The 24,510-nt window shown below is 37.1% G+C and overlaps 1 protein-coding gene across 1 annotated transcript in view; it reads left to right on the top strand.

The window, feature by feature from the left end:
- The first annotated feature begins 1,992 nt into the window (after positions 1 to 1,992).
- Positions 1,993 to 24,510, top strand: part of lgr4 (leucine-rich repeat containing G protein-coupled receptor 4) — a 49,594-nt gene continuing 27,076 nt past the window's right edge. The window contains exons 1-2 of the mRNA XM_059348932.1: positions 1,993 to 3,176; positions 19,137 to 19,208. Coding sequence (XP_059204915.1) covers positions 2,995 to 3,176; positions 19,137 to 19,208 — 254 coding nt within the window. The 5' untranslated portion in view covers positions 1,993 to 2,994. The remainder of the gene's footprint in view (positions 3,177 to 19,136; positions 19,209 to 24,510) is intronic.

Here is a 24,510-nt window from a genome sequence, read left to right as displayed (position 1 = left end):
ATAAAAAAAAGTGTTTCCCAAAGCCCAAGATAACATTGTAAAATGTCTTGTTTTGTCCATTACTCAAATATATTCAGTTTACTGCCACAGAAAAGAGAAACCAGAAAATATTCACATTAAAGAAGCCAGAATCAGATAATTTTTTACTTTTTTCTTCTTAAAGTGATTCAAACTGATTCATTGATGATCAAAATAGTTGGTGATTATTTTAAAAGTTGATAACTAATCGATTATCAACTAATCTTTGCAGCTCTATTTGTAATTTGGTTCCACTTTTACCACATTAAAGTGATTAACACATTAAAGCATCAAAAACTGAAATCCAATAATGGGTCATGAATGCAGGACTTTTACTTGAAACAGAGTAGTTATACACTATAGTATTGCTACTTTTAATCAAGTAAAAGGGGCTGGAGCTTTAATGCAGGACTTTTACTTGCAACAGATTATTTCTACACCGATGTTGATAATGAGAATTATTGTAAGTTGATGCATTTAGTCTATAAAATGTCAAAATTGTGAATAATCTTCACCACAATTTTACTCAAGTAAAAGGGGCTGGGTACTTGTTCCTCCACTGGTAAACAGGTTGTTTTACAACAAATGCTCTGGTACATTGTCCATGCAGGACCTCCATACTCGTGTGAACAGTTTTAGTGTGCAGCAGTTGGCAGGGTCTGAATTATTGTTAGTTGATGCATTTAGGTTATAAAATAAAATAGTGGAAAATATAAAATATCCACCACAAGTTTAGGGAGCCAATGTGCTGGCTATATGTTGGCTATTATTGTTGCCAAAATAAAAAAAATATTTAATTTACATTACACAATTATATGAGGTAAGTGAATGTAAACATTTCTGCATGATTAAAGTATTTCAAGTATGTTTTAATTTGCTTTTACCGAAGTCAAACTTAAATTCAGGACTTTTACTTGAAACAGATTATTTCTACACTTACACTGATATGAAAATTATTGTTAGTTGATGCATTTAATCTCTAAAATGTAGAAATTGTGAAAAATCTCAAGTTGTAGTATTGCTACTTTTACTGTTTTACTTTAAGTAAACGGGGCCTCCACTGGTAAACAGGTTGTTCTACAACTAATGCACTGGTACGTTGTCCATGCAGGACCTCCATACTTGTGTGAACAGTTTTTACCTGACTTTTTTTGCCAGCTGGTGAGTGTGCAGCTGTTTTTTTTTATGTTAGATTTACGTTTGTATTTGGTAAGTGAATGTAAACATTTCTGCTTGATTGAAGTATTTTAAGTATGTTTAATGCTAATACTTACTTTTACCAAGGTCAAGCTTTAATGCAGGACTTTTTACTTGCAACAGATTATTTCTACACTTACATTGATAATGATAATTGTTGTTAGTTGATGCATTTAGTCTATAAAATGTAGAACTGTAAAAAATCTCAAGTTGTAGTATTGCTACTTTTACTGTTTTACTTTAAGTAAAGGGGGCTGGGTTCTTCTTCCTCCAGTGGTAAACAGGTTGTTTTATAACAAATGCTCTGGTACATTGTCCATGCAGGACCTCCATACTTGTGTGAACAGTTTTAGTGTGCAGCAGTTGGCAGGGTCTGAATTATTGTTAGATGATGCATTTAGGCTATAAAATGATATAGGGAAAAATATCCAGCACAAATTTACAAAGCCAAACTGCTGGCTACATTTTGCTTGTTGTGTTCAACCAACAGTCCAAAATAAAAATAAAAATTACACAATTTATATTTCACAATTATATGAGGTAAGTGAATGTGATTTTTTTTTTGCTTGATTAAAGTATTTCAAGTATGTTTTAATGCTAATATTTGCTTTTACCAAAGTCAAACTTGAATGCAGGACTTTTTACTTGCAACAGATTATTTCTACACTTACATTGATAATGAGAATTATTGAAGTTGATGCATTTCGTCTATAAAATTAAAAAATTGTGAAAAATCTTCACCACAAGTTGTAGTATTACTACTTTTACTCAAGTAAGAGGGGCTGGGTACTTGCTCCTCCACTGGTAAACAGGTTGTTTTATGACAAATGCACTGGTACATTGTCCATGCAGGACCTCCATACCAGTGTGAACAGTTTTAATGAGTGTGCAGCAGTTGGCAGGCTCTGAATTATAGTCTATAAAATGTAAAAATTGTGAAAAATCTCCACCATAAATTCACAAGTTGTAGTATTGCTACTTTTACTATTACTTTAAGTAAAAGGGGGCTGGGTTCTTGCTCCTCCACTGGTAAACAGGTTGTTTTATAACAAATGCACTGCTACATTGTCCATGCAGGACCTCCATACTCGTGTGAACAGTTTTTACCTGACTTTTTTCGCCAGCTGGTGAGTGTGCAGCGGTTGGCAGCTCTGACGTTGTGGTGCAGGTCTCACAGTGTTGCACAGGCCGGGCCCAGTGCTGCAGGTTGTCCGGTAGGGTGCCTGCAGAGCTACAAGCATGCTGTTGATGTCAGGAGCAGAGGAGGGGAACGTGAGGAATGGCTGAAAACTGTCGGTGATCTCCTGCAAGGAAACAAACCATGATCGGCCGGTATTAACTGAACATTTCCCCGCCACCGGATCAGCCTGTTAGCGACGCATTAGCAGGCACCGCTCGGTTTCTTTTTTTTCTTTTCTTTTGGTGGTTATTTAATGGGACAACGAAAACGCAAAAAACGCAAGGTAGGCTACCGCTCCTGTCGCCAGCCGTGCTACTTTATTTTCATGGACTAATACGACACGCAGGGGGGTTGAGAAATGTTTCACAGCGAGGGAAAACACTCGTCTTCGGAGACAACGTTTGCCTGTTAACGTTGATATTTCTTGTATGAAGTGCTCGGAGGTTATATTTTGTTTTGCAAAGCGTCGGTTCGGCTTCATCTCTTCATGCCTCAACCGACCAACCACATGAGAAGTCGACGTCCGGAATAGATTAAACCACAAAGAAAGGCCTCCTTTCTTTCTTTTATCGCTTTCACCTGAACCGACGAGGAGGAAAATGCGTGTGGATTTGTTTTGGATATGTTTGTGGTGTTTCCTTCGTCCTGGTGCCACCGGTCAAGGGCAGTCGACGGCTGTTTGTTCGCCCTCATGCAGCTGCGATGAAGATGGGGGTGCAGACTGCTCCGGGAGAGGGCTGACCACCGTCCCGACCGGGCTCAGTGCTTTCACCTACTACCTGTAAGTACCAGACAACACACACAAACACCTTTGTGCACCTATAAATGTCCCACTGTGAAGGCCTGAGTGTGGGGATGTTGTTGTGTTTACACAGCAAGTGAATAATGGACACTCAACATCATGCGGTAAACTTTCTACTCCACATATGGCCCACCACAGAATGATGAAGATGAAGATGTTAGAGAGAGTCAGAAGGGTTTATTTAATGTGTCATAACTCTGAGTTCTGTTAAAGGTTGACAACTTGTTACCAACTTTTAATTACAGCTAAAAAGTTAAATTATTCCCTGAAACCACATTAAACCTGCTCACAGTTTCTACTCATGTTTTAATACATGTGTAATGTATGTTTTTGAATAATGTATAGTCACCCTGTTAGAATAATCGCCTATTTTTTCAAGTTTTGCAGGAAACACAAAAAACTTCACCAAAAGTGTAACATATGACATTTATTGATCATTTCACTCAAAAAGGATGTAACAAAGGATGGCTATTGGCATAGTAATAACACTGTGTGTAAATTATGGCATTTAAGAGAAATAAATGGCAATTTTTTGAACATGCCTTTGTGACTTAAGCAAGATATGGTAACACTTTATTTTGAAGGTGTCTACATAAGAGTCACACAAGCCTGTCAGAAACATGACATGACAAGTATCATGAGCATTAATGTTACTTCAAAGTGTCATTAATGTTCATGACACATCCCATGTCATGTTTATGACACGCTCATGTCACTCTTATGTAGAGACCTTCAAAATAAAGTGTTACCATATGTTGCTTAAGTCACAAAGGCATGTTCAAAAAATTGCCTAAGTCACATTTTATTTTGACTTAGGCATAATAAATCCGCTTAAAACACACACTTGACATAGGCCATTATCTTAAAGGGGTAAAATCACATGGTCTGATCAACTGAGGATGAAGGTGATTTTACCATAGGTGGCCGGCGTCATGAGGAGATGATTTAGGCAAAAAAAAAAAAAAAATTGACAAGAAATTACTTGGGCGATTATTTTAACAGTGTGATGATATGGCGCACCACAGAAACATCCTGATGAAAATCAGAAGGGTTTATTTAATGTGTCATAACTCTCAGAGTTCTGTTAACCTTCTGGAGTCCATCTATTCATTGAAAATATACTGAGCATGTTTTTATTTACAGTAATAACTTTATTTATATAACAGACGAGCTGAGAAAGCCAGTTGAAAGTGCCATTTATGTTTCTAGACCATTTTTAAAATATTAATTTTCTTTCTACATTGGAAACTATTTTCAATTTACATGCAAAAAGACTGTTTTATAGTTTTATTTATTATTTTTTCCTGCTGTTTTTGTGTGTATAAATAGTATTTTAAAAAAAAGATACATTTCTATAGAAATTAATGCATATGAAGTTGACAAATTTGAACCAAATCTCCTGGACTTCAGAGGGTTATGGGTTGACAACTTGTTACCAACTTTCAATTACAGCCCAAAAGTTAAAATATTCCCTGAAACCACATTAAACCTGCTCACAGTTTCTACTCATGTTGTAATAGATGTGTAATGCATTTCTCTGAATAATATCTATAGGCATTATTAGTTATTCTATCAGTTATTTGAAACAATCAGTAGTTTTTGTCAGTCTACAGAAAATTATATTTGCAGCTATATTGATAATCGAGTAATCATTTCAAGTAGGGCTGAGCAATCTGGAAAAAAATCTAATATCAAAAAATTTTTTTTACCTTAATATCGATACTGCAACAATTTTAGAGGGTTGACAATTGGCACTGGCACAAAATTCCTACACAGTGACATTGCTGATAAATAAGAGGGTAAAGGCAAATATTAGAATAGCTCGAACAGTCTGGTAAGTTCAGAAAATTACATCACTATGATGTAATGCAACCTTTAAAAGCAGAAAAATAAAACAACATATTATGACATCCAAAATTTAAGATGTTATCTAGTTCCCTAGGTGTAATTTCAAGTCATTTTTCAAGCACAATGCAAAACAATTTCAGGTTCCAGCATCTTAAACATGCAGATTTTATTAATTTCTCTGTCAAGTGTGATAGTAAGATGAATATTTTGGGTTTTGGTTTTGTCGCTCGGATTATCTTGGACTGTTGGAAGTTTTAATGGAGATGTCTCAACTTTTTGGTGATTTGAAGACTGAACAATCCAGTAAAAAAAACAAATCAGCAGGTTAATGAGAACTTTTGTTCGTTGATGCATTGTGTTCAAAATGGTGAAAAATTTCCAGCTCAAGTTTACAGAGCCAAGTTAACTGCATATTGCTTGTTTTGTCCAACAAACAGTCCAAAATAAAAATAATGAATTCCTATATAAACATTTTGGAGTATGGGACCATTGGTGGTAAACATGTTTGCTTGATTAAAGACTAAATGATGAATTAATTATCAGATTTATTGCAGATACATTTTCTCAGAGCATAGTTTTTTAACTGTTGTCCAGCAGCAGGTTGCATCCTATGAGGTGTTTTTCTGATCTTAAAGATATATACTTTTTTACCAGAAAAGGTTCTGGGGTCAAACCAACACAAACTGTAGCAGTGGCGGTGCAGTGACAGTTCAAACATTTGGTTTAGCTCCTGACAAACACTTTGTTTTTATGGACAAACACAAGATGTTTCTGGGATCATAAAAATACCTTGTAAAGCTCAACCTGCTGCTGGATAACAGGTAAACATAGGTTGTGATTCATTTCCCTTAAAGTTCAGTTCGGATATGCTTCTTTGTGACTTAACCAACAAGTAGGGTTGTCATGATACTAAGATTTTCAACTCGATACCGATACTCGTTTTTCGATACCACAAGGATAAAAACAAACACCCCAAAATTTAACAGAAATATGTTTAACAACAAGAAAAACATGTTAAAATTAACAGAACCACAGGTTAAATATATATATAATAAAAACAGTTGTGCAAAAAGAAACTGCAACTATGATAACAAGCTTCTGAGGTAGTGCAAAAACTAAATAAAAACAATAAACAATAACAATTAGATATTAACTAAATAATTAACTAAATTAATTAAATATTAACAATATTTTGTATGCTGTGCACAATATTAGACAAGGCAAGGCAAGTTTATTTGTATAGCACATTTCAAGACAAGGTAATTCAAAGTGCTTTACAACCACATTAAAAACAGCAAGACACAATTGAAAACAGTAAAAACAGTCAATTAAAACAGGGAAATAGAAATAAAAATACAAATAAGATAAAATAAGATACAGCACGATAAGAAAATAGATAAAATAATAAAAAGCACAAGTCAAACATTGTGTAGTTAAAAGTAATGGCAGTAGAGTAGAGCAGATAAGTGTTAAAGTTAAGAGTACACTGCAGTAAACAATAGTGTTTTTAGTCCTGATTTAAAGACAAGCTTGATAAGTCGACTTTTCTCTGCTTCATTCTGGGACTTCAAGAGAGAAAATAACACTTTTCATCGATACTTTTGAAAATGAGTATCGTATCCGGATACAACGTTTTAGTATCGATACTTTTTTGAGTATCGATACTTTTGACAACCCTGCCACCAAGTAATGTTGGGTGTGCTGAGGTCACAAATAGGCCCAGATTTGGGTGAGTAATGTTTCATGGATCCCAGCCAGCAGTTTGTTTAGTACAAAATAATTAGGAGTCAAGCTTTGTGCCATTATCACATTCTCACCACAAGTCTGACTGAGAGTTTAACCACTGCTTCAAATAAGGGAACCATTTATTTCTTTTAAAATAAAAAGTGTAGTGAATGTTTAGCAGGTAGGTCAGACCTATATGGGGTGGTGCAGATACAGTTGATGATTGCCCCATGAAGAAACTCCTCAGTTTGTTTCACAACCTCTTAGTTAATTATCAACTAAAGTAACCACCGTGGCAACAACATTCAAAACAGCAATTTATTGAGGCTTTTAGTAATTACTAAGCTGCTTAAAACCTGAATAGAAGAAGTTATGACTTAAAGTTTGCATAGGCACTCGTGTATTTGGTTAAGAAAATAGCCTTACTGTCACCTTGCCTCAAAGGTTTGTCCTTTTTTTTATTTATATAGACTTGTATTTATTGAGTTTTAACAGTTTACAAAATTACATTTTAATACATTTAACAAAGCATCAAAGTCAAACTATAAAGGAATCCACTCCCCCCACTCCCCAAGGAAAAATAAATAGTTAAAGAAAAGAAATGACAGAACTAATAATAAACCAAAAAAAAAAAGAGTGGGTAACGACTAGGGTTGTCACGATACTAAAATTTTCAACTCGATACCGATACAAAGGAAAATATTCGATACTCGATACCATTTTCGATACCACAAGGATAAAAACAAAGACCCCAAAATTTAACAGGAGTATATTTATTAACAAGAAAAATGCAACATGTAAGAATTAACAGAACCACAGGTTAAATATTTATAATAAAAACAGTTGCGCAAAAAGAAACTGCAACTATGACAACAAGCTTCAGGTCTGAGGTAGTGCAAAAAATAAATAAATACAATAGACAATAACAATTAGAACAATATTTTGAGGTTGTATGCTGTGCACAATATTAGGCAAGCTTGATTAAAAAAAAATAATAACTTTCCTTGCCTTCCTTGGCTATGCTTTACACACTTAACCATATCAATACTATAGATACTTTTGAAAATGAGTATCGTATCCCGATACAACGTTTTAGTATCGATACTTTTTTGAGTATCGATACTTTTGACAACCCTAGTAACGACATTACATATTAAAAGGTTTGTTCTTGTTTGTGGGCTGTTTTGCCACCTTTTTTAAGAATGGCGGCCAAAGCTTGGCTGCACCAGAACCAACACTGTGCCACTTGAAGTCTCCATTGTTCAGAAAGTGTTGGGTAAAGTAAACAGAGGAAGTGGATTCATATGCCAGACTGTCAAGACATGTCACACTTAGACCTGCTGCTTCCAGCTGAAACTCTCAGCATACTTTTTCCTTATTATGGCCAGTCTGACATCTTGATCACAACCCCAAGCAATGTTTTCACAAAATGATATCATGGCCCTTACTGCCACTCTGCAGGCCCATTTCATGCCAAAATGGCAAACAATATGTTGTTTTCAAGATTGTGCTATCTTCTTGTCTCTGCTCTGCACATGGGTATCTAAATGCTCCGTGACAGGTTTTAAGCACTAAACTGCCGCATATATATTCCCTTCAAACCTCCTAAAAGTGTGTGAAAGGTTGTTTGTCCCTCTCTCTGTCCTACTCTCATTTGTTCTCTTGAACTTAAGTTGTCCTCTCCCACTCCCTCCGTCTTTTGTATGTGGAGCACTGGGGTTAGGGATCATGATGGATTAGTGAGACATATTGCAGCTGCAAGGGCTCCTTCTCTCACTGCTAATGCACCCACAATAGTCTGCTGGTGTGTAAAGCAAAAAAAGCAACAACTCATGTATTAGTGTTGTAGTTGTATGTAGTTTTGAACTCAACTTGTACAAGTTTGTTTGCAATTATTATGTCTTAATGATCAGTTTGATGGCTTTTAGAGACGTAGAATTAAATCTAGTGAAACAGACAAACTGAATGTGGTGTTTTGTAGGAATAGAAGTGCCCATAGGTCAAGAAATCTCATTACCAGGAAAAGTATTTCAGATTATTTCTTTGCTATTGTTGCCTCTCTACTCCTTGTTGATTTGTAACTTTCTTTATGGAAATGGAAGACCACTCATTTTACAATAAATCATGGTACGATGTTGGAGTGGACTCTTACCTAGAGCCCACAGGGGCTTGAGTTTTGGCTTCTGTAATGGAAACAGCCCTGTGACAGAAAAGCAGATGAGAGAAAAGAGGAGGCCCCTCAGCCAGAAACAAAAGCAAACACTCCTTTTGAAGGTATGTAGTTTACCTGCCACCGAGCCTCTGCACAGGTTTTTATCGTACAGCGTCTGCATCGACTCGTGTGCGTTTAAGGGAGCAGGAGGGGGTTATTACAGCTTACATCTTAGTTGTGTTAGGTCCTTTCATAGCACGAACAAGGTTGAGACTTAGGGGAGAAGGAGGGGTGGTGCAGGGGTCTTGCACTCTGCTGGTGGAGCTTGCCGGCTTCACCATTGGTGCCCTCAATCCATTTTTAACTGAATGATACTTTTGTTCTTGGTCAACAGAGGTGAAAGGAGCCAGTCAGTGGTTCCCACTCCCAAACAGGATGACTTGTGGATGGGAGAATATTAACGCTGTCTCCCCCCTCTCTGAGTCCCCAACCCTGTCCTCCACTTATACACCTATCCCCACCCCCATCCCCCCCCAACACACAGCTTCTAACTGCAAATGGCTGCTGGGTTTCTGAGTCTTGTGCCCAGTTTTCAAATTTGAAAGTATCAGCCCAAGCTGAGTTGGGCAGACATGTGAGGTTTTAGGTTTTTGACTAAAATGGTTGGTATTGTGAGCATGTTTAAGGTTTAGTTGTATTAGGAAGCAAAATCTTTGGACATGGGAGGTGACTTTTAAAAGTGACTGATGGCTTCGAAGTAAAACTGTGACATCTTGTGGGACAGAGTTGGAGTTGGAGAGGATGTAAGAGTTTTGAAAATGCTAGCCAGATGCTTGAAGGATAGTTTGAAACATGGCAAATATTCCACACTGTTCGTCACATGGAGAGCATATTGAGGACTCGTGACCACAATTCTACAGGCAATCCTTAGTAGTCGGCATGTATTCATGTGCATGGTTCGTACGGGTGCTTGAAATCCTTGAAAATGCTTGAATTTAAATGTTGTATTTTCAAGGTTTAAAAAGTGCTTGGATTTTGGATAAAGTGCTTGTAAATGCTTGAAATTCTTACTGTATTTCTCTTGCAATCTGACTATATCCATCTATAGACTATAGATAGTCACATGTTCAATGTAAAAATAATGAGTAGCCTATCTGAAATAAAGACCGTTCCTCCTAAAAGTGTAACACCATCGCTGTTGGTAAGTGATGTGAAATCTCCCCCTTTTAGTATGTAAATACTCATCTAAAACATGCAATTTACAACCGGTGTAAGATGGAAAAGCTTGAAAATTGTGTAGTAGTAACTACAGACTAGAGCAGATTTTACATCCCACCATCCATCCATAAAATCAAGTTTCTGATCCTCCCATTTGTTTCTGTTATCAATGTCGTGTAATAAAGTGAAGCTAACTTTGTTTTATATTAACTTTCTATGCCGCACACACGTCATTTGATAATGCTTGTGATTGTGATTGCATTGTTCCTGTAGTTTCAGTATTACTCTCAAAAGCCTGGGAGTGTGCTGCAGCATTAGTTTAATTGTAGGTTACAGGTATACTTGATTGTATGTTTGAGAAAATTGTGATGCATTGCACCATTGGCATCTTGGAGTTATACATTAATTGTGATGGGTTAAAGCTTAAAGCCCTGTTCACACAGAGTTGCGACACTAAAGGTGTGGCTGCTTCAAAAACGCCCGACAATGTGTACCAGGTAAAACGACGTGGAGCGCTCTAACAGTCCAACAGCTAACTAGCTAACTATCATATTTATTGGCATATTAAACAGCATTATATTCATAGAGTCGCCTGACTACTCATGCCACTGTGTGTGATAGGAGCGACATTGACAAGTGACGCGACTTGCACAGAAAAGTTGAGAATATTTTAACTTTTATGCATCCAAGACATAATATCGTTCCATAGAAAAATAATGGTTTCGCTGGCGTTTCTGTCAATGTTACCGGGACTTATTCTTGTCTTGTGGTTGGTAAATATAAGACTCATAGTCAATTAGTGCTTCATTACAAAAAAAGGGGAAAGAGTGTGTAGGGGTGGGCGATATGGACCTAAAAGATTATCACGATATTTCAGGTTATTTTTGCGATAACGATATTCTTGTCGATATTACAAAATACTGCAAAAGATATAGAAAATATGATTATTTTAGTCTGTATAAATAAATAAAACTAAAAATAATACTCTTGACACTTGAGTATTAGCAAATAAAAAAAAAACAACCATCTAGGGGGTCCGGGGGCAATTTTTTTTTTCATAAAAGCTCAAATTTGGTGGCCTCTTACACATTCTAATGCCACTATTCCATCATATACAGGGATCATATTCACTGCATATTTAGTTAATTATTGTAAAGGAGAATTAAGGTTCTTGTATGTTTTATTCAAGCCATCTTATTTTGACAGTCTTCTTGTAAACACACTGTGCTCTTATTTTGAAAGCTGCATTGTTTAGCAACAGGAATGTTCCCAATATCATGATATGCATTTTTTTTACCCATAAAAGAAATAAACCGGTATAATCATGAACGATACGATATGGCACACCCCTAAGAGTGTCACGCCAGATTCTCAAGATTTCAACATTGAACAAAGGTAATAACCATATAACTGAAGAATGTTATCTGAGCCTTACAGTTTACAACTGTCCTTTACCACGTCGTTACCACTGGCTGTGCAGTGAATGCAGCTCAACAGCAGCAGCAGCTGTTAGTGTACACTGGATCCATTCACCTGCAGTGTTGCTGCACTCTGAGGCGTCTGACAGCTCACAGCTTAGCACACAGTCACATTCTTATATTCCTCACTGAATAAAAAAACACTTCAGGACAGATCATTGAAAAAAAAATAGTACAACCCAGCCCTTTTGACATGTTAATTCTAATTGCTCAAGGTATTTAGCATGTATTTGCCAGATGCTAGATGTGCCCTGTGTTTGCACTCTAACTCTTCATTTCTTACGGTAGACATAGACTAAAAAACCTTGGGCTACAAATAATAATAATTTTCATTATTGATTTAGATATCACTTGATTTCTCTATATTGTAATCTGTCACTTTACTTTTAAGTTACTCAAGTATCAAAATAGCACCTGAATATTTTTATTTGGGTTGACTATTTGATGAATGTACTAATTGTTGCAAATGTTAAAAAAACAAAATCAGTTTGTTCCAAAAGCTACACATTCCTTTTGTAAACATGATAAGAGTGGCCTTGGCAGTGGCAAAGCATCATGAGTGGCTGAGTCAAAGGGAAATAGAAAAATGTTGGTTCAGACTTGAGCTCTTTTCATCTGGCCAGATGAAAACACTTTGAACCATCTGACTGAAAAAAACTGACAGTAACATGAATGAGAACATGTGACGGATGATCTATTTAAGTAACACCCAGTGTCTTTATGAGTTGAGGGGCTTTTGTGTATTTTCTGGGGTCCATTTAGATCAGGGGTCTCAAACTCAAATTACCTGGGGGCCACTAGAGGCAGCATCCAAACCGAACCAAAAAATAAAATTAAGAAAGACACAAAATTACCCAAAAAAACACACAAAATGACCAAAAAAGAGACAAAATTACCAAAAAAAAGACACAAAATTACTAAAAAAAGACAAAATGACCCAAAAAAACACACAAAATTACCCAAAAAGAGACAAAATTATCAGAAAGACACAAAATGATAAAAAAAAAAAAAGACACACGATTATTTTAAAAAGACACAAAATTACTAAAAAAAAGACACAAAATTACATTACATAACATTTCCACTTCTTCCGGTAACAACAACAAGGCAGATAATAAACGGTGCTTTTCTTTTTGTTAACGTCGTCATAGAAACAAGTGAAACAAAGTACTAGCTTGCGGAATAAAGGGACCTTCCACACACAACACGGTAAAGTGCCATTCATATAAAACTCACATTAAACTTTCATATCAAGGTGAGGGCCACAAAATATCCTCACGAGGGCCGCAATTGGCCCGCGGGCCGCGAGTTTGAGACCTATGATAGATCATAGAACAGGTTACAGTGTGCAAGGTTTACTAAACTGCAGATAGTTCCTGCTTTGCTGCATTACCAAATAACTTTAAGACCTAGCCATGTGATAAACTGGTAAATTAAGTGTTTATGCTGGTGTTATAACTCATTATAACACGTGCATTTCATATTAAATAAGGTTTGTTATAAGTCTTCATAATGAATGAGAAACAGTAGTTTACAGTATTATCAATATGACCAGTTCATGTGGTGTTGGGTATATTTGCTCCATTCATTATGGATCCGGCTTAGAGAATGAGATTACCATATATAATGTAAATTGAAGGTGTTTTCTTGTATTATATCTTTCTATTGGAAATTTTTACACACTTCTAAACATCTGAACAGTATAAGAAAAGCCCAGTCACTTCCACAGACTGTTTGAAAAGGTATGTTTTTTCCCCTTTCACATGAGACTTTGATAATCTAAGAATCTTCAGAAGTTTAAATCAAATTTATTAGATTTATTTTGGTCTTAGATTGGGAAATCATTTTCACATTAGACAGGCGATAAGGATAATACAGTAGCTGTGTCTGGGTTCCACTAGGCACTAAACTTTGGCCTGAAAATGTTGGATTTTAGTTTTATCAGACCACAGGATCTTTTTTCAGAGCACGAGTCTTATTTTGGAGCGAGTTTGTTTTGCCCACTCGGCTACACAGGCTTGATTTGTGGAGAGCTGCACTGATTGTTGTCCTTCTGATGAAACCTCCCGCAGGAGCCAATGAACTCTCTACTTATGTCACTGCAGTTTCTTGCTTCGGGGCTTAGATCTCAATCTAAGTCCTTTCCTGGCAGTTTGGTTTGGTCAGGTGACTAGTTACAGTAAGAGTCTGTTGGTTTTTTTGTTTTTTTAATTAATTATGAAGCCAGCTCTAAGAAATAGTTTTCACAGTTTTCATAACAAGCACTTTTTGTCAGATGGTAAAAGCAGTTACACCCAGTAGTTGTTAGAAGTCAATATTTAGTAACGACTAGGCTCTTTGTAAGAGTTTCTGTGGTTATTTAGTGACTCTGAATTCTTGGGACACTTTCACCATATCAGAACTTGGTGCAGCGAGCTGCAAGTGCTGTGGACAGTTGTTACATGCACAGTATTTTGTGAAAGGCAATGTTTTATATTTAGATTGTGTCTAATAAAGTGAATTGGCCAGTGGTCAGTACAGTCAAACAACACACACAACTTGAGAATGTTTCAGGAAAAAAATGAGTTTAATGCCCTTCAAATCTGTTCATTTTTATAACAGGAACAGATATTCAGAGATGAACATACATGCTTTACAGCAGGGCAGAAACTCAACAGTTCAAATGCATTACATATGTAGACTAACGGCTAAAGCAGGGGTGGGCAATTAATCTTCCCAAGGGGCCACATGAGGTACTGTAAAGGCTGCAGAGGGCCAGACCAATACTTGATACTAATTTCTGCTCAATATGAATTTTATTGCTTTATAAAATGAAGTAAATTATATGGTTTTAGAGCTGTTAGTGGTAAGAATATGTGTTATGAAAAGACTGTTAATGTGGGGTTAGTCAAATATAGCAGTAAAAAATGTAAAAAACAATTTATTTAAACGCAACATACATTCAAACCACAAAAACAATATAGAGCATGTATGTTATGCAGTAAACAAACAATTTATTTACCCTGTGCAAGATAAATCTGTGCAGGTGCTTATGCATGCACCCACATATGTAAATCACCTTCAAAATAAAAGCACTGTGGTTGTATTGATTTCTAATTTCGGGGTAACCTCACGCAGGCCTAATGCCAAGGGCTGGACTAAAGCCTTTTTGTGCACAAGAGCAGAAGTTTGCTTATTTGCTCTAAGACAAAGTGTTTTAGTCTTAGTCAAATAACCTTTCTTGAGTTGATGAGTCTTTTTTTTTTAACTTTTTTTCATGCTGAATCATTCAGTGATAATTATGAGCACATCTCAGTTAAACACATGATTTAAAGTGGTGCTTCTGCATGATTATTTGGTTTTTCAGACCTGTTAATTTAAGTCATCATTTAGGTGATGAGTTGTGTGAGTCTTATTCCACTAAGAATTGCTTTAGTTGAGGATAGCCTTAATATACTGTTCATCTTATTCATTTCGAGGACTTTCACTATAAATTGATACCGACTAAAAGGCATAATTACAGTATATTTCACTGCATACTGTTTAAAATCAGTAAATGTCATTGATCCCAGGAAACATAAGTGATACATGGTTCCCTAACATCTGTCTTCACCATTTGCATTGCACATTTAAAAGCAACATTTTAATTAATCAAACATTGTTGGGTTTTAATGCTTGCATGTGTGCTTATGCTTAAAATAGTTTGATATTTAGTATTTAACCCTCTGGAGTCACCAATCACGCCAACATTACCAAATCACAAGACTTCTTCATGATGTAATAGTGTATAAACGAAGCAGTGTTTTTTCCCTGCCATCAACTTCCCTCTAAACCACTGGCTTAAAACTCCATGAGGCCAGTTTTTGTTTGATGATGACAGGCCAAGTATAAGGTCAAATATATTTAGTATAAAAATATAGAACTAGATGTTCTCCTCATTTTACCTCTTATGTGCAACTTGTGTCCACATTTGCAACATTTTGTTGTGTTTCTTTGGGTTCAAAATGTTGATAGAGTAAGTCAAAGTGAAAAAATAATTATCACTTCATAAAGGCGAGGTTGTGCTGATAAAAAAAAGACACTGACATGACGTGGTAAACATTGTTTTAAGTGTTTTATACAGGCAGAATGAAAAGGATTCAAAAACGGGCAAATAGGCCCAGACTCCAGAGGGTTATTGTAAGCTGACTTACACAGAAAGTGATTTTTTTAAGGGTTGTATTTTGACTTTAGGAATATGTTCATAGTTCCTCTCAGCAGCTATATTTTCCCTCCATGTCTGCTACCTTTCTCAGATTCCCTGCTTCCTCTCTGCTAAATTGAAGCCAAGTAGCACATGGGATAGAAATTTACTGATACCTGTTTGTAGAAGCGTTTAGGCTTGTCACCATTTATCACAGCTGCATTCTTAGTGTCCCCTTCAATCTATCTTAGCAGGGACAGGCCAGGACCTTGATGAGTAAAGCAGTCGGACGCAGAGGGAGGGAGGAAGTGTGATAGAGTCATGCAGGCCTCCCGTACTCCCCGGCCCTGCATGTGGTTCAGACCAGTCAACAGTCTGTGGAAGATTTAGTCAAACGGTTTAAAATGTGGTTAGGGATGTATCCATCTGACCACTAGTGGTGGCAGATCTGCAGCAGTGGTTGCAGAACACCACCAGAGATGTTGTCTGGGCTGAAAAGAATGATAAGCAGTGGGTGGATGTTGATGGAAGTTTTGTTATAGCTGCACAGTCTGGAGGTAATTGGATAACCAGGTAAGTGGAGATGGGACACAGGTCGCAGGGATGATGAGGCTTCTGTCAGGGCCCGCCTTTTAAGGCCTCTGTGCGTTTGTGTATGTTTGTGTGTGCGTGTGTGTGTGTGTGTAGTTGGGAGTGCAGAGGAAGGGCAATATGATCCTTGTAGGATTCAGGGGCCCACACACAAGGTCCGAGAGAGATCTGGCAGTGAAATTCAAGATGGCCAGTTGGAGAGTGAAAGGGGGTCGGGGAGGAGGGGGGGTCGCTTCATTTGTGAATCCCGGATGTTTTTTCTCTCCTGATATGTGCCGTGTCTTTACCTTTGAAGCAGGTTAGTGGATTCCTTATCAAGATTAAGGATCCAGAGTTTGATCTCCCTCTATAGACCTCCTCAGTAGAGCCAAGACAGCCTTTTGTCCTCTCTATGTAGTCTTGAAATGACCTGTGAGCGATAGGCTCCCTATGTGTCTGTAGTGAATAGTGGTAATGACAACTGGGTCAGTCTGTTGACCATATGTTGCATTTTGTTGACAGAATTATTTAAATTGTATTGGTTGTTTTAACCCATTAAGGCCTAAAACGCCTGGAAAAAATGCCTGTTAAACCTCTGGGCGATTTTAAAATAACCCCCTAAAACCTGAAGGTTTTCTGGATATTCAACAGAAGTGTCAATGACTACTTAATAATAGATTTTTCAGCCTCTGTAGCAGATAGAAATGAAAGCTTATAGCTGTTATATCTGAGCTCCCTCCACTATAGTCGTCTTCCACCATGATTTCAGTTCTGGAAAAGTCCCATGTTGCATTGCGACACTCCCACATGTATTCTGATGCATTTCATTGTATAATAAGTGGAAAAAAAACTACAAATACTACAAAACGATGTATCCGCTTTCACGGCTTTAATGGTAGAATAACGCAAGAGCGCCCCTGGTTTTAATGGTAGAAATGCAGTAATGTTTTCTCAGCTTAAATGGGTTAATAATGTTCTTTTCATTTTGTTTTTTAGTTCCAGCTTATTGTCGTTGTGTAGTTTAATGTGTGTTTTTTTTAATGTTTTAGATTAGTTTAGTTCACCATAGAATTATAATTTGTAAGGTACATTTATGCACTAGATGCATGGTGTAGCAAAATGCACATGGTTTTACATCCATTTCTGTGAAAATGTGTGCAGTGAATAAAGATTGTCTTTCTTTCCTGCTTTTTTTTATTGGTATAAATCTGACTGAATGGTGCCTATATATATCCTTTACCTGTTTCTTTGAAGCAGGTTAGTGGATTCCTTATCAAGATTAGGGATCCAGAGTTTGATCTCCCTCTATAGACCTCCTCAGTAGAGCCAAGACAGCCTTTTGTCCTCTCTTTTACTGCAGTAGTCCCATACTTTGACACACTAAACACATTTCCAGTAGCTATTGCGTACGTGTTTGTTTTTTAATTATCGTTACAAAGATGTAAACACATATACTTATATTAGCTTTGGTGGGGAAGCAAATCAAGTCCTGTGTGCATATTTTTCATGCTGCTACATGCCTATCTTTACTTGAAGTTGGTTTGAAAAATGAAGATCCCTGGGGCTAAAGAGAAGGGCTTTTTCAAGGCTTTTTTTTTTTGGTTGAGGTTACACTCATACAGGCACAGTCAAAAAGCTTAAAACTGCCACAGGGGATGGGTGACAGAACTACCTTATTGTTTCTATATGTCCTTTTCCATTACAGTTTATTGTGTTTATATCTCAACTGCATGTATGCTAAAGTGTAGTTGATAAAATAAGGCCATGAATTCATTTTTTTTAAGTGAGTCTGTTATTAGAATTTGAGAAAATCTAATGTAAATAAGCAAAGTACTAATAATTGAAATACAAACCCTCTGGAGTCTCCAAAAGCACCAAAGCAGCGTGGAGCCCTACTGTAAATTTACCTCTAAAGTTCTGGCCGTAAACTCCATGAGGCCAGTTTCAGTTAAAGTAAAACTGGAGACAAGGTCAATTATATTTAGTATAAAATGATAGAACTGGATGTAACCCTCTTATATGTTATATTTGCAACCTTTGTTCACATTTGCAACATTTAAAATTCTTTATTGAGCATGATATTGTTTTGAAAGTAAAAAAAGGTTTCAAAATCACATTTTATGTTGGACTAAAGGACTAAAAAGAGACACAAAATGACTAAAAAAAGACACAAAATGACTAAAAAAGACACAAAATGACTAAAAAAGAAACAAAATGACTAAAAGAAAGACACAAAATGACTAAAAAAGAAACAAAATGACTAAAAGAAAGACACAAAATGACCAAAAAAGACACAAAATCAGAAGACAGAATGACCAAAGAAACACAGAGGACACAAAATGACAAAAAAAAGACACAAAATGACAAAAAAAAGACACAAAATGACAAAAAAAAGACACAACAACAGACACAAAATGACCAAAAAAGACACAAAATGACTTACATAGACATGGAAAGACATGAAAAGGATTCCAAAATGGAAAAAATAGCCCAAGACTCCATAGAGTTTAATGGCAAAATGGTTAAAGAATTAATAAAATACATATTTTCTGTAGCACTGTGTGTAAGTGTCCTAGTGTTGGAGATATTGGCTGTAGAGATGTCTTTGTGGTGAACTGTCCCTTTTAAGAACAACATTTTGGTGGGGAAGCATTAATAAAGTACCTTTGGAAACAAAGTGAAAGTATGCAAAAGTGATCTGTTGTTGGAAACAAAGTCTTGGGTTAACAAACTGTGATTTAAACTCAAATATTTTCTGTTTTTCTGATCTTTTTTTGTTTCCACAGTGACCTGAGCATGAACAACATCACTGAGCTCCCAGCATTTGTATTCAAGAACTTCCCCTACCTGGAAGAACTGTGAGTACATGCCCCATTTTTTTTTCTCTCCTGCTAATGATGTATTTACTCTGTACAATGTTGACATGAGGGCTTATGATATGCACCTGGGTATTTGAGTTTGGGCTGCAAAGCACACAGTATAGGTGCACAACATGCCCTTCTTCTCAGCTGGGGAAGATAAGCGTTACGTGAGGTTACGAATCACTCAACCATTCATGAGTTGAACAAGGGCGGTTGGAAAAGGTGCAGTAGAGCTCAATTAAAAAGGTGAGGTGAGACAACATGCATTGAAGCTCCGATCATGTGACATCCTGTGTGGATTTTTGCTTTTAAGGGATTATCAGGGTGGCAACAGCACATCTGTGCTCTGGGGCTTTGTTGAGTGGCGTACATCTAATCTCAGTGGGTGTTTGTTATTTCTTTACTCTTTAAACACTCCGCTGTCTGGCTCGGTGCTGCTGGGAGTCACAGATAAAATCTGTCTACCTGATATCAGGTAACATGCAGCCCTGAGAAAGCAAAATGACCAGTGAGCGAACAAACTCTTCCAGCTCCACTTGGCCTTTTTGCAGGGCGTGTTTTTTTTTTTCAGCTCTCATGCATCTTTCAGTCGGCCGAGTCTTCACCCTCTTCTTTTCCATGCACCACTCCAATCTGCTTTGTCGAAAGGCAATTTACTTTTCATCGCATTGTGTGGAGGAATGCAAGGCAGGAAGGAAGAGGGCAAAACAATGGTTTCCATGGCAACTGGGCTGAAAGAAAAACCCACCCGGTCTCGTCGCTGCTTCTTTCTCGTCTTAGGTCGTTATAATGGATGGACTGTCGTGGCGGTGTCATTGATTGACATACACCCTTAGTTCATTTATGTGTTTGTTTAACCTTTTTTTCCCTCAGAACAAATCTGCAGGCTTGTCTCGGTGAACTTTGGTGGATGACTTTTTCGCTCCAGGGCTGCAGCAGTGTCAGTGAACCAGAGCATGGGCCCTGAGGGCAAAGACAGGGAGAGAAAAGAGTTGACAGAGAAAAGAGATCAGGGAGAGAAAAGAGAGCGGGACATCCTCACACAGGACATGAGCGGAGACGAGGGAGGAATATTCCCTCCTTCGTAGTCACGCAATCTCCTCCGCTCTCTTTCTTTCTTGCCAAAGGCACCACAAAGCTCAGCAGACGTGATGACAGGTATTCTCTGTCTCCTCCGCAGTTTGTTTATAGTCTTGAAATAACCTGTGACCGATAGGCTCCCTATACGTCTGTAGTGAATAGTGGTAATGACAACTGGGTCAGTCTGTTGGCGATATGTTGCATTTTGTTGACAGAGTGATTTAAATTGGATTGGTTATTTTAATAATGTTCTTTTCATTTTGTTTTTTTTTAGTTCCAGCTTATTGTAGTTGTGTAGTTTAATGTGTTTTAGTTTAGTTTAGTTCACCGTAGCATTACAATTTGTAACGTACATTTATGCACTAGATCAGGGGTCTCAAACTCAAGTTACCTGGGGGCCTCTGGAGGCAGAATTAAAATGACCAAAAAAATGACACAAGATGACAGAAAAAAATACAAAATTACTAAAAAGACACAAAATGACAAAAAAAGACACAGAATTACCAAAAAAGAGACAAAATTATTTTAAAAAAGACACAGAATGACCCAAAAAGACACAAAATGACCAAAAAAGACACAAAAATATTTAAAAAAAGACACAAAATTATAAAAAAAAGACACAAAATTACAAAAAAAAAAGACAAAGTTACCAAAAAGACACAGATTACCAAAAAAGACACAAAATTATTTAAAAAAAGACACAAAATTATTTAAAAAAAGACACAAAATTACCAAAAAAAGTAATTAAAGGGACCTTCCACACACAACACGGTAAAGTGCCATTCATATAGAACTCACATTAAACTTTCATATCAAGGTGGGGGCCGCAAAATATCGTCACGAGGAACGCAATTGGCCCATGGGCCGCGAGTTTGAGACCCATGCACTAGATGCATGGTGTGGCAAAATGCACATGGTTTTACATCCATTTCTGTGAAAATGTGTGCGGTGAATAAAGATTGTCTTTCTTTCCTGCTTTTTTTGATTGGTATAAATCTGACAGAATGATTCCTTAAAAACCATATCAGTATAATATATCCTTTACCTTGAAAACAGTTAAAGCCCGACAGAGATATCGGTCGACTGATATTGGTCTATCAAGGCCTTAATAAGATATTTAGGGCTGAGGTGACCATAATGTTGTCATGATAAACAGCGAGGCCACAGCTATCTACTGACACTCCCCCACAGGAACACACACCTCCGAACCTCTCAGAGAAAAGCTGCTGCGCTCACTTTCTCAAAGGATTCTAAATGTGCTTCGAGTCGCCGTCAAAGCTTCACCAGACTCCACAGAAACCGAGAGAAATCGTCTTAGAAATTTAAATTGCAGTTGGGGGAAAGAACGCAGCTGTTGATTTGATCCAAAATGAACCCAGGATATAGACGAAAGTGCAAAATTTTAAATATGTTTTCTCAACAGGGTAGTTTTTAAGCTTTTGCTGCGCTCAGCTTGCTCCGCGGTGATTGGATGTTTCCTGCTGAAATGCACCTTGGGAGTCGTAGTTAACTTCTACCCCGGAGTTTTTATTTTCCCAGACTTGCCTTTTACCTTCTTTTTAAAAAAAATCAAAGTACTAGATGTTTCAATATCTAACACAGTTGTTAATCTTTTGTACTGATGATACAAACAGGAAAGCGTCATGCCGATCCAAGCCGTAGACGTCCTCCCACTGAGTCACATCGTCTGTGGGAACACGAATGAGAATTTAACTTCTAAACCAGGGGCGCCTGAAATAGCTCCTCTCACTTCACAACCCTGTTATAATGACATGATTATTTGAAATTGTGATATAAACATCTTCATTGCCAACACGAACATAAGTCCCAGGGTGTTATTACAGCTACCTATACCAACAGTGGTTCAAAAGGTGTGTGCCGTACATGTGGGAGCATGCCGCGGGGGGAGGGGGGGGGGGGGCTTGTTTGGGTTTTGTAGAAATAGAAAGTTAAATAGTATTGTTTCAGCTAAATGTGAAGGCCAAATGCTTTTTTATTTTGTGGTGGTAAATCATGTTTACAGCCCTTTACTGTCAGAGAGCGTTGCAGGGCTCTTTGTGAATTTACTATTGACAAAGGTAGACCTGTGGGAGTGGTGTTGCACAAGGAGAGGATTTATCCTTTCCTCGACGAGATTTAGCACATTCTTCTTCCCTGGTCGAAGCCTGGGGGGACATGTACTGAATTCGCTGAAAGATGCAAGAGGAGGAGAAGCTCTTTATGTTGTGAAACCTGAAGGATATCTGAATGATTTGTCAAACCGTGTTTGCTTGTGGTGGTGGTTAGCGGCGGCTTGTGACAGTGATTGCAGGTTCTGTGCTGTGCCAGTTCTCAAGGCATTAAGTCATATTGACATTAGCCACATGGGTCACTTTATGTTGTAAGTCAACAGGAATGAGTCAACAGCTACAGACGAGATTCGTGTCATTTCGAGTCTGCAGGCGTGTGACAACTTGTGCTGTAGTCATGACTTTAACTGCAGATTATGGAATTAATATCTTATTTCTAATTTAAGCTGTCACAAATCATCCTCTTTACTAATTGTGGTTTGTTTTTGGTTTATTGTGAAATATGAACCTGAACTGATAGTCTTTGTATAAAGCTGATGAGCGTTCACATCCTAATATGACATCTGAGTTGACTCATCTAGAGGTCGACTGATACGGGTTTTTTAATGCCGATACCGATTATTTTGACATCAGTCTTAACTAGGGTTGTCAAAAGTACCGATACTCAAAAAAGTATTGATACTAAAATGTTTTATCCGGATACGGTACTCATTTTCAAAAGTATCGATAATAAGTTTACATAAATGTTGGTGACTGAAAAGTGCCAGAATGAAGCAGAGAAAAGTCGACCTGCAACCAAACAGCAACACACACAGCCGAAAATATTGTTGTAATTGTTATTGTTTATTGTATTTACTTATTTTTTGCACTACCTCAGACCTGAAGCTTGTTATCATAGTTGCAGTTTCTTTTTGCACAACTGTTTTTTATTATAAATATCTAACCTGTGGTTCTGTTAATTTTTACATGTTGCATTTTTCTTGTTAATGAAAATATTTCTGTTAAATTTTGGGGTCTTTGTTTTTATCCTTGTGGTATTGAAAATGGTATCAGGTATCGAGTTGAAAATTTTAGTATCGTGATAACCCTAGTCTTAACCGATCCCCGATATGTGCTCCGATTTTTTTGGGCCGATTCTTGAAGCAGATATTGCCTTTTTCCCTCCATTTACACGATAAAAATGACACAATGATAACAAATGTTACACAAGTCTCACTTTAAACAAAAAAATAAACATTTTTTAACAAAACAAACAAAACATATCAACAGGCTGATGCCGATACAAGTAAAAAACAAGCAAATATTGGCCAATATATATTGGCTGGCCGATATATCGGTCTACCTCTAGACTCATCTACAAGTCTAACCTTAAATACGGCCTGTGAATGTGGGTCTGCTGTCATATAAGTATTATTCTTTTTCACATCACATTTAAAATCTTCTAAATTAGAGTTCTAATATGATTTCAAATACAGATTTCATCTTTTCAGCTATGTAACCACTTTCGTCTTTCTGTTTTTCCATCACATGCTCTCCCGTCAAGCTGTCAATTTACAATTTACAAGCGCTCGCCATCCTCTGTGATGCCATGTCTCTTGGCTGTTTGACAGTTGACTCTGTCTCTTCCATTTCTGTGGCAGATGGAGAATTTATTAGGAATTTGTTGCCTTCGTAGCCAGGTCTCCATCCAAATGTAGCACAGTTTTTAACCAAATTTCCCTCAAAATCATCAACTCATGTCACGAGAATAAAAAAGACCTGGCTCATTGAAATAAACAGTTGGTGGCACGTAATTAATAGAATAGAATAGAATAGAATAGCCTTTATTGTCATTGTACATAGCACAACAAAATTAGACTACAACTCCCATAGTGCATAAAACAAATTAAGAACAACAACACACAAACATTTAAGGACAATAAAGTGTAGAGGTATAAAAAGTATAAAATATCACAGCAAGAATAAATAATTGAATGGCAAAAAATACAGAATATAGAATAAATAGCTATGTATGTAAAGGAGACGAATGAGGATGAGTGGTAGCATGTAGAGGTAGTATTTTCGATAATATGAATATAAACATATTGCACTTTTATATTATTGCACTTATACGGTAAGAACAGGATGCAGCAGATACAGAAGACAGATGA

Source organism: Centropristis striata, chromosome 2 (genome assembly GCF_030273125.1).
Source record: "Centropristis striata isolate RG_2023a ecotype Rhode Island chromosome 2, C.striata_1.0, whole genome shotgun sequence".
Taxonomy (NCBI): domain Eukaryota; kingdom Metazoa; phylum Chordata; class Actinopteri; order Perciformes; family Serranidae; genus Centropristis; species Centropristis striata.
Note: the sequence above shows the minus strand (reverse complement) of the source record. Positions and strands in the feature narration are given on the sequence as shown.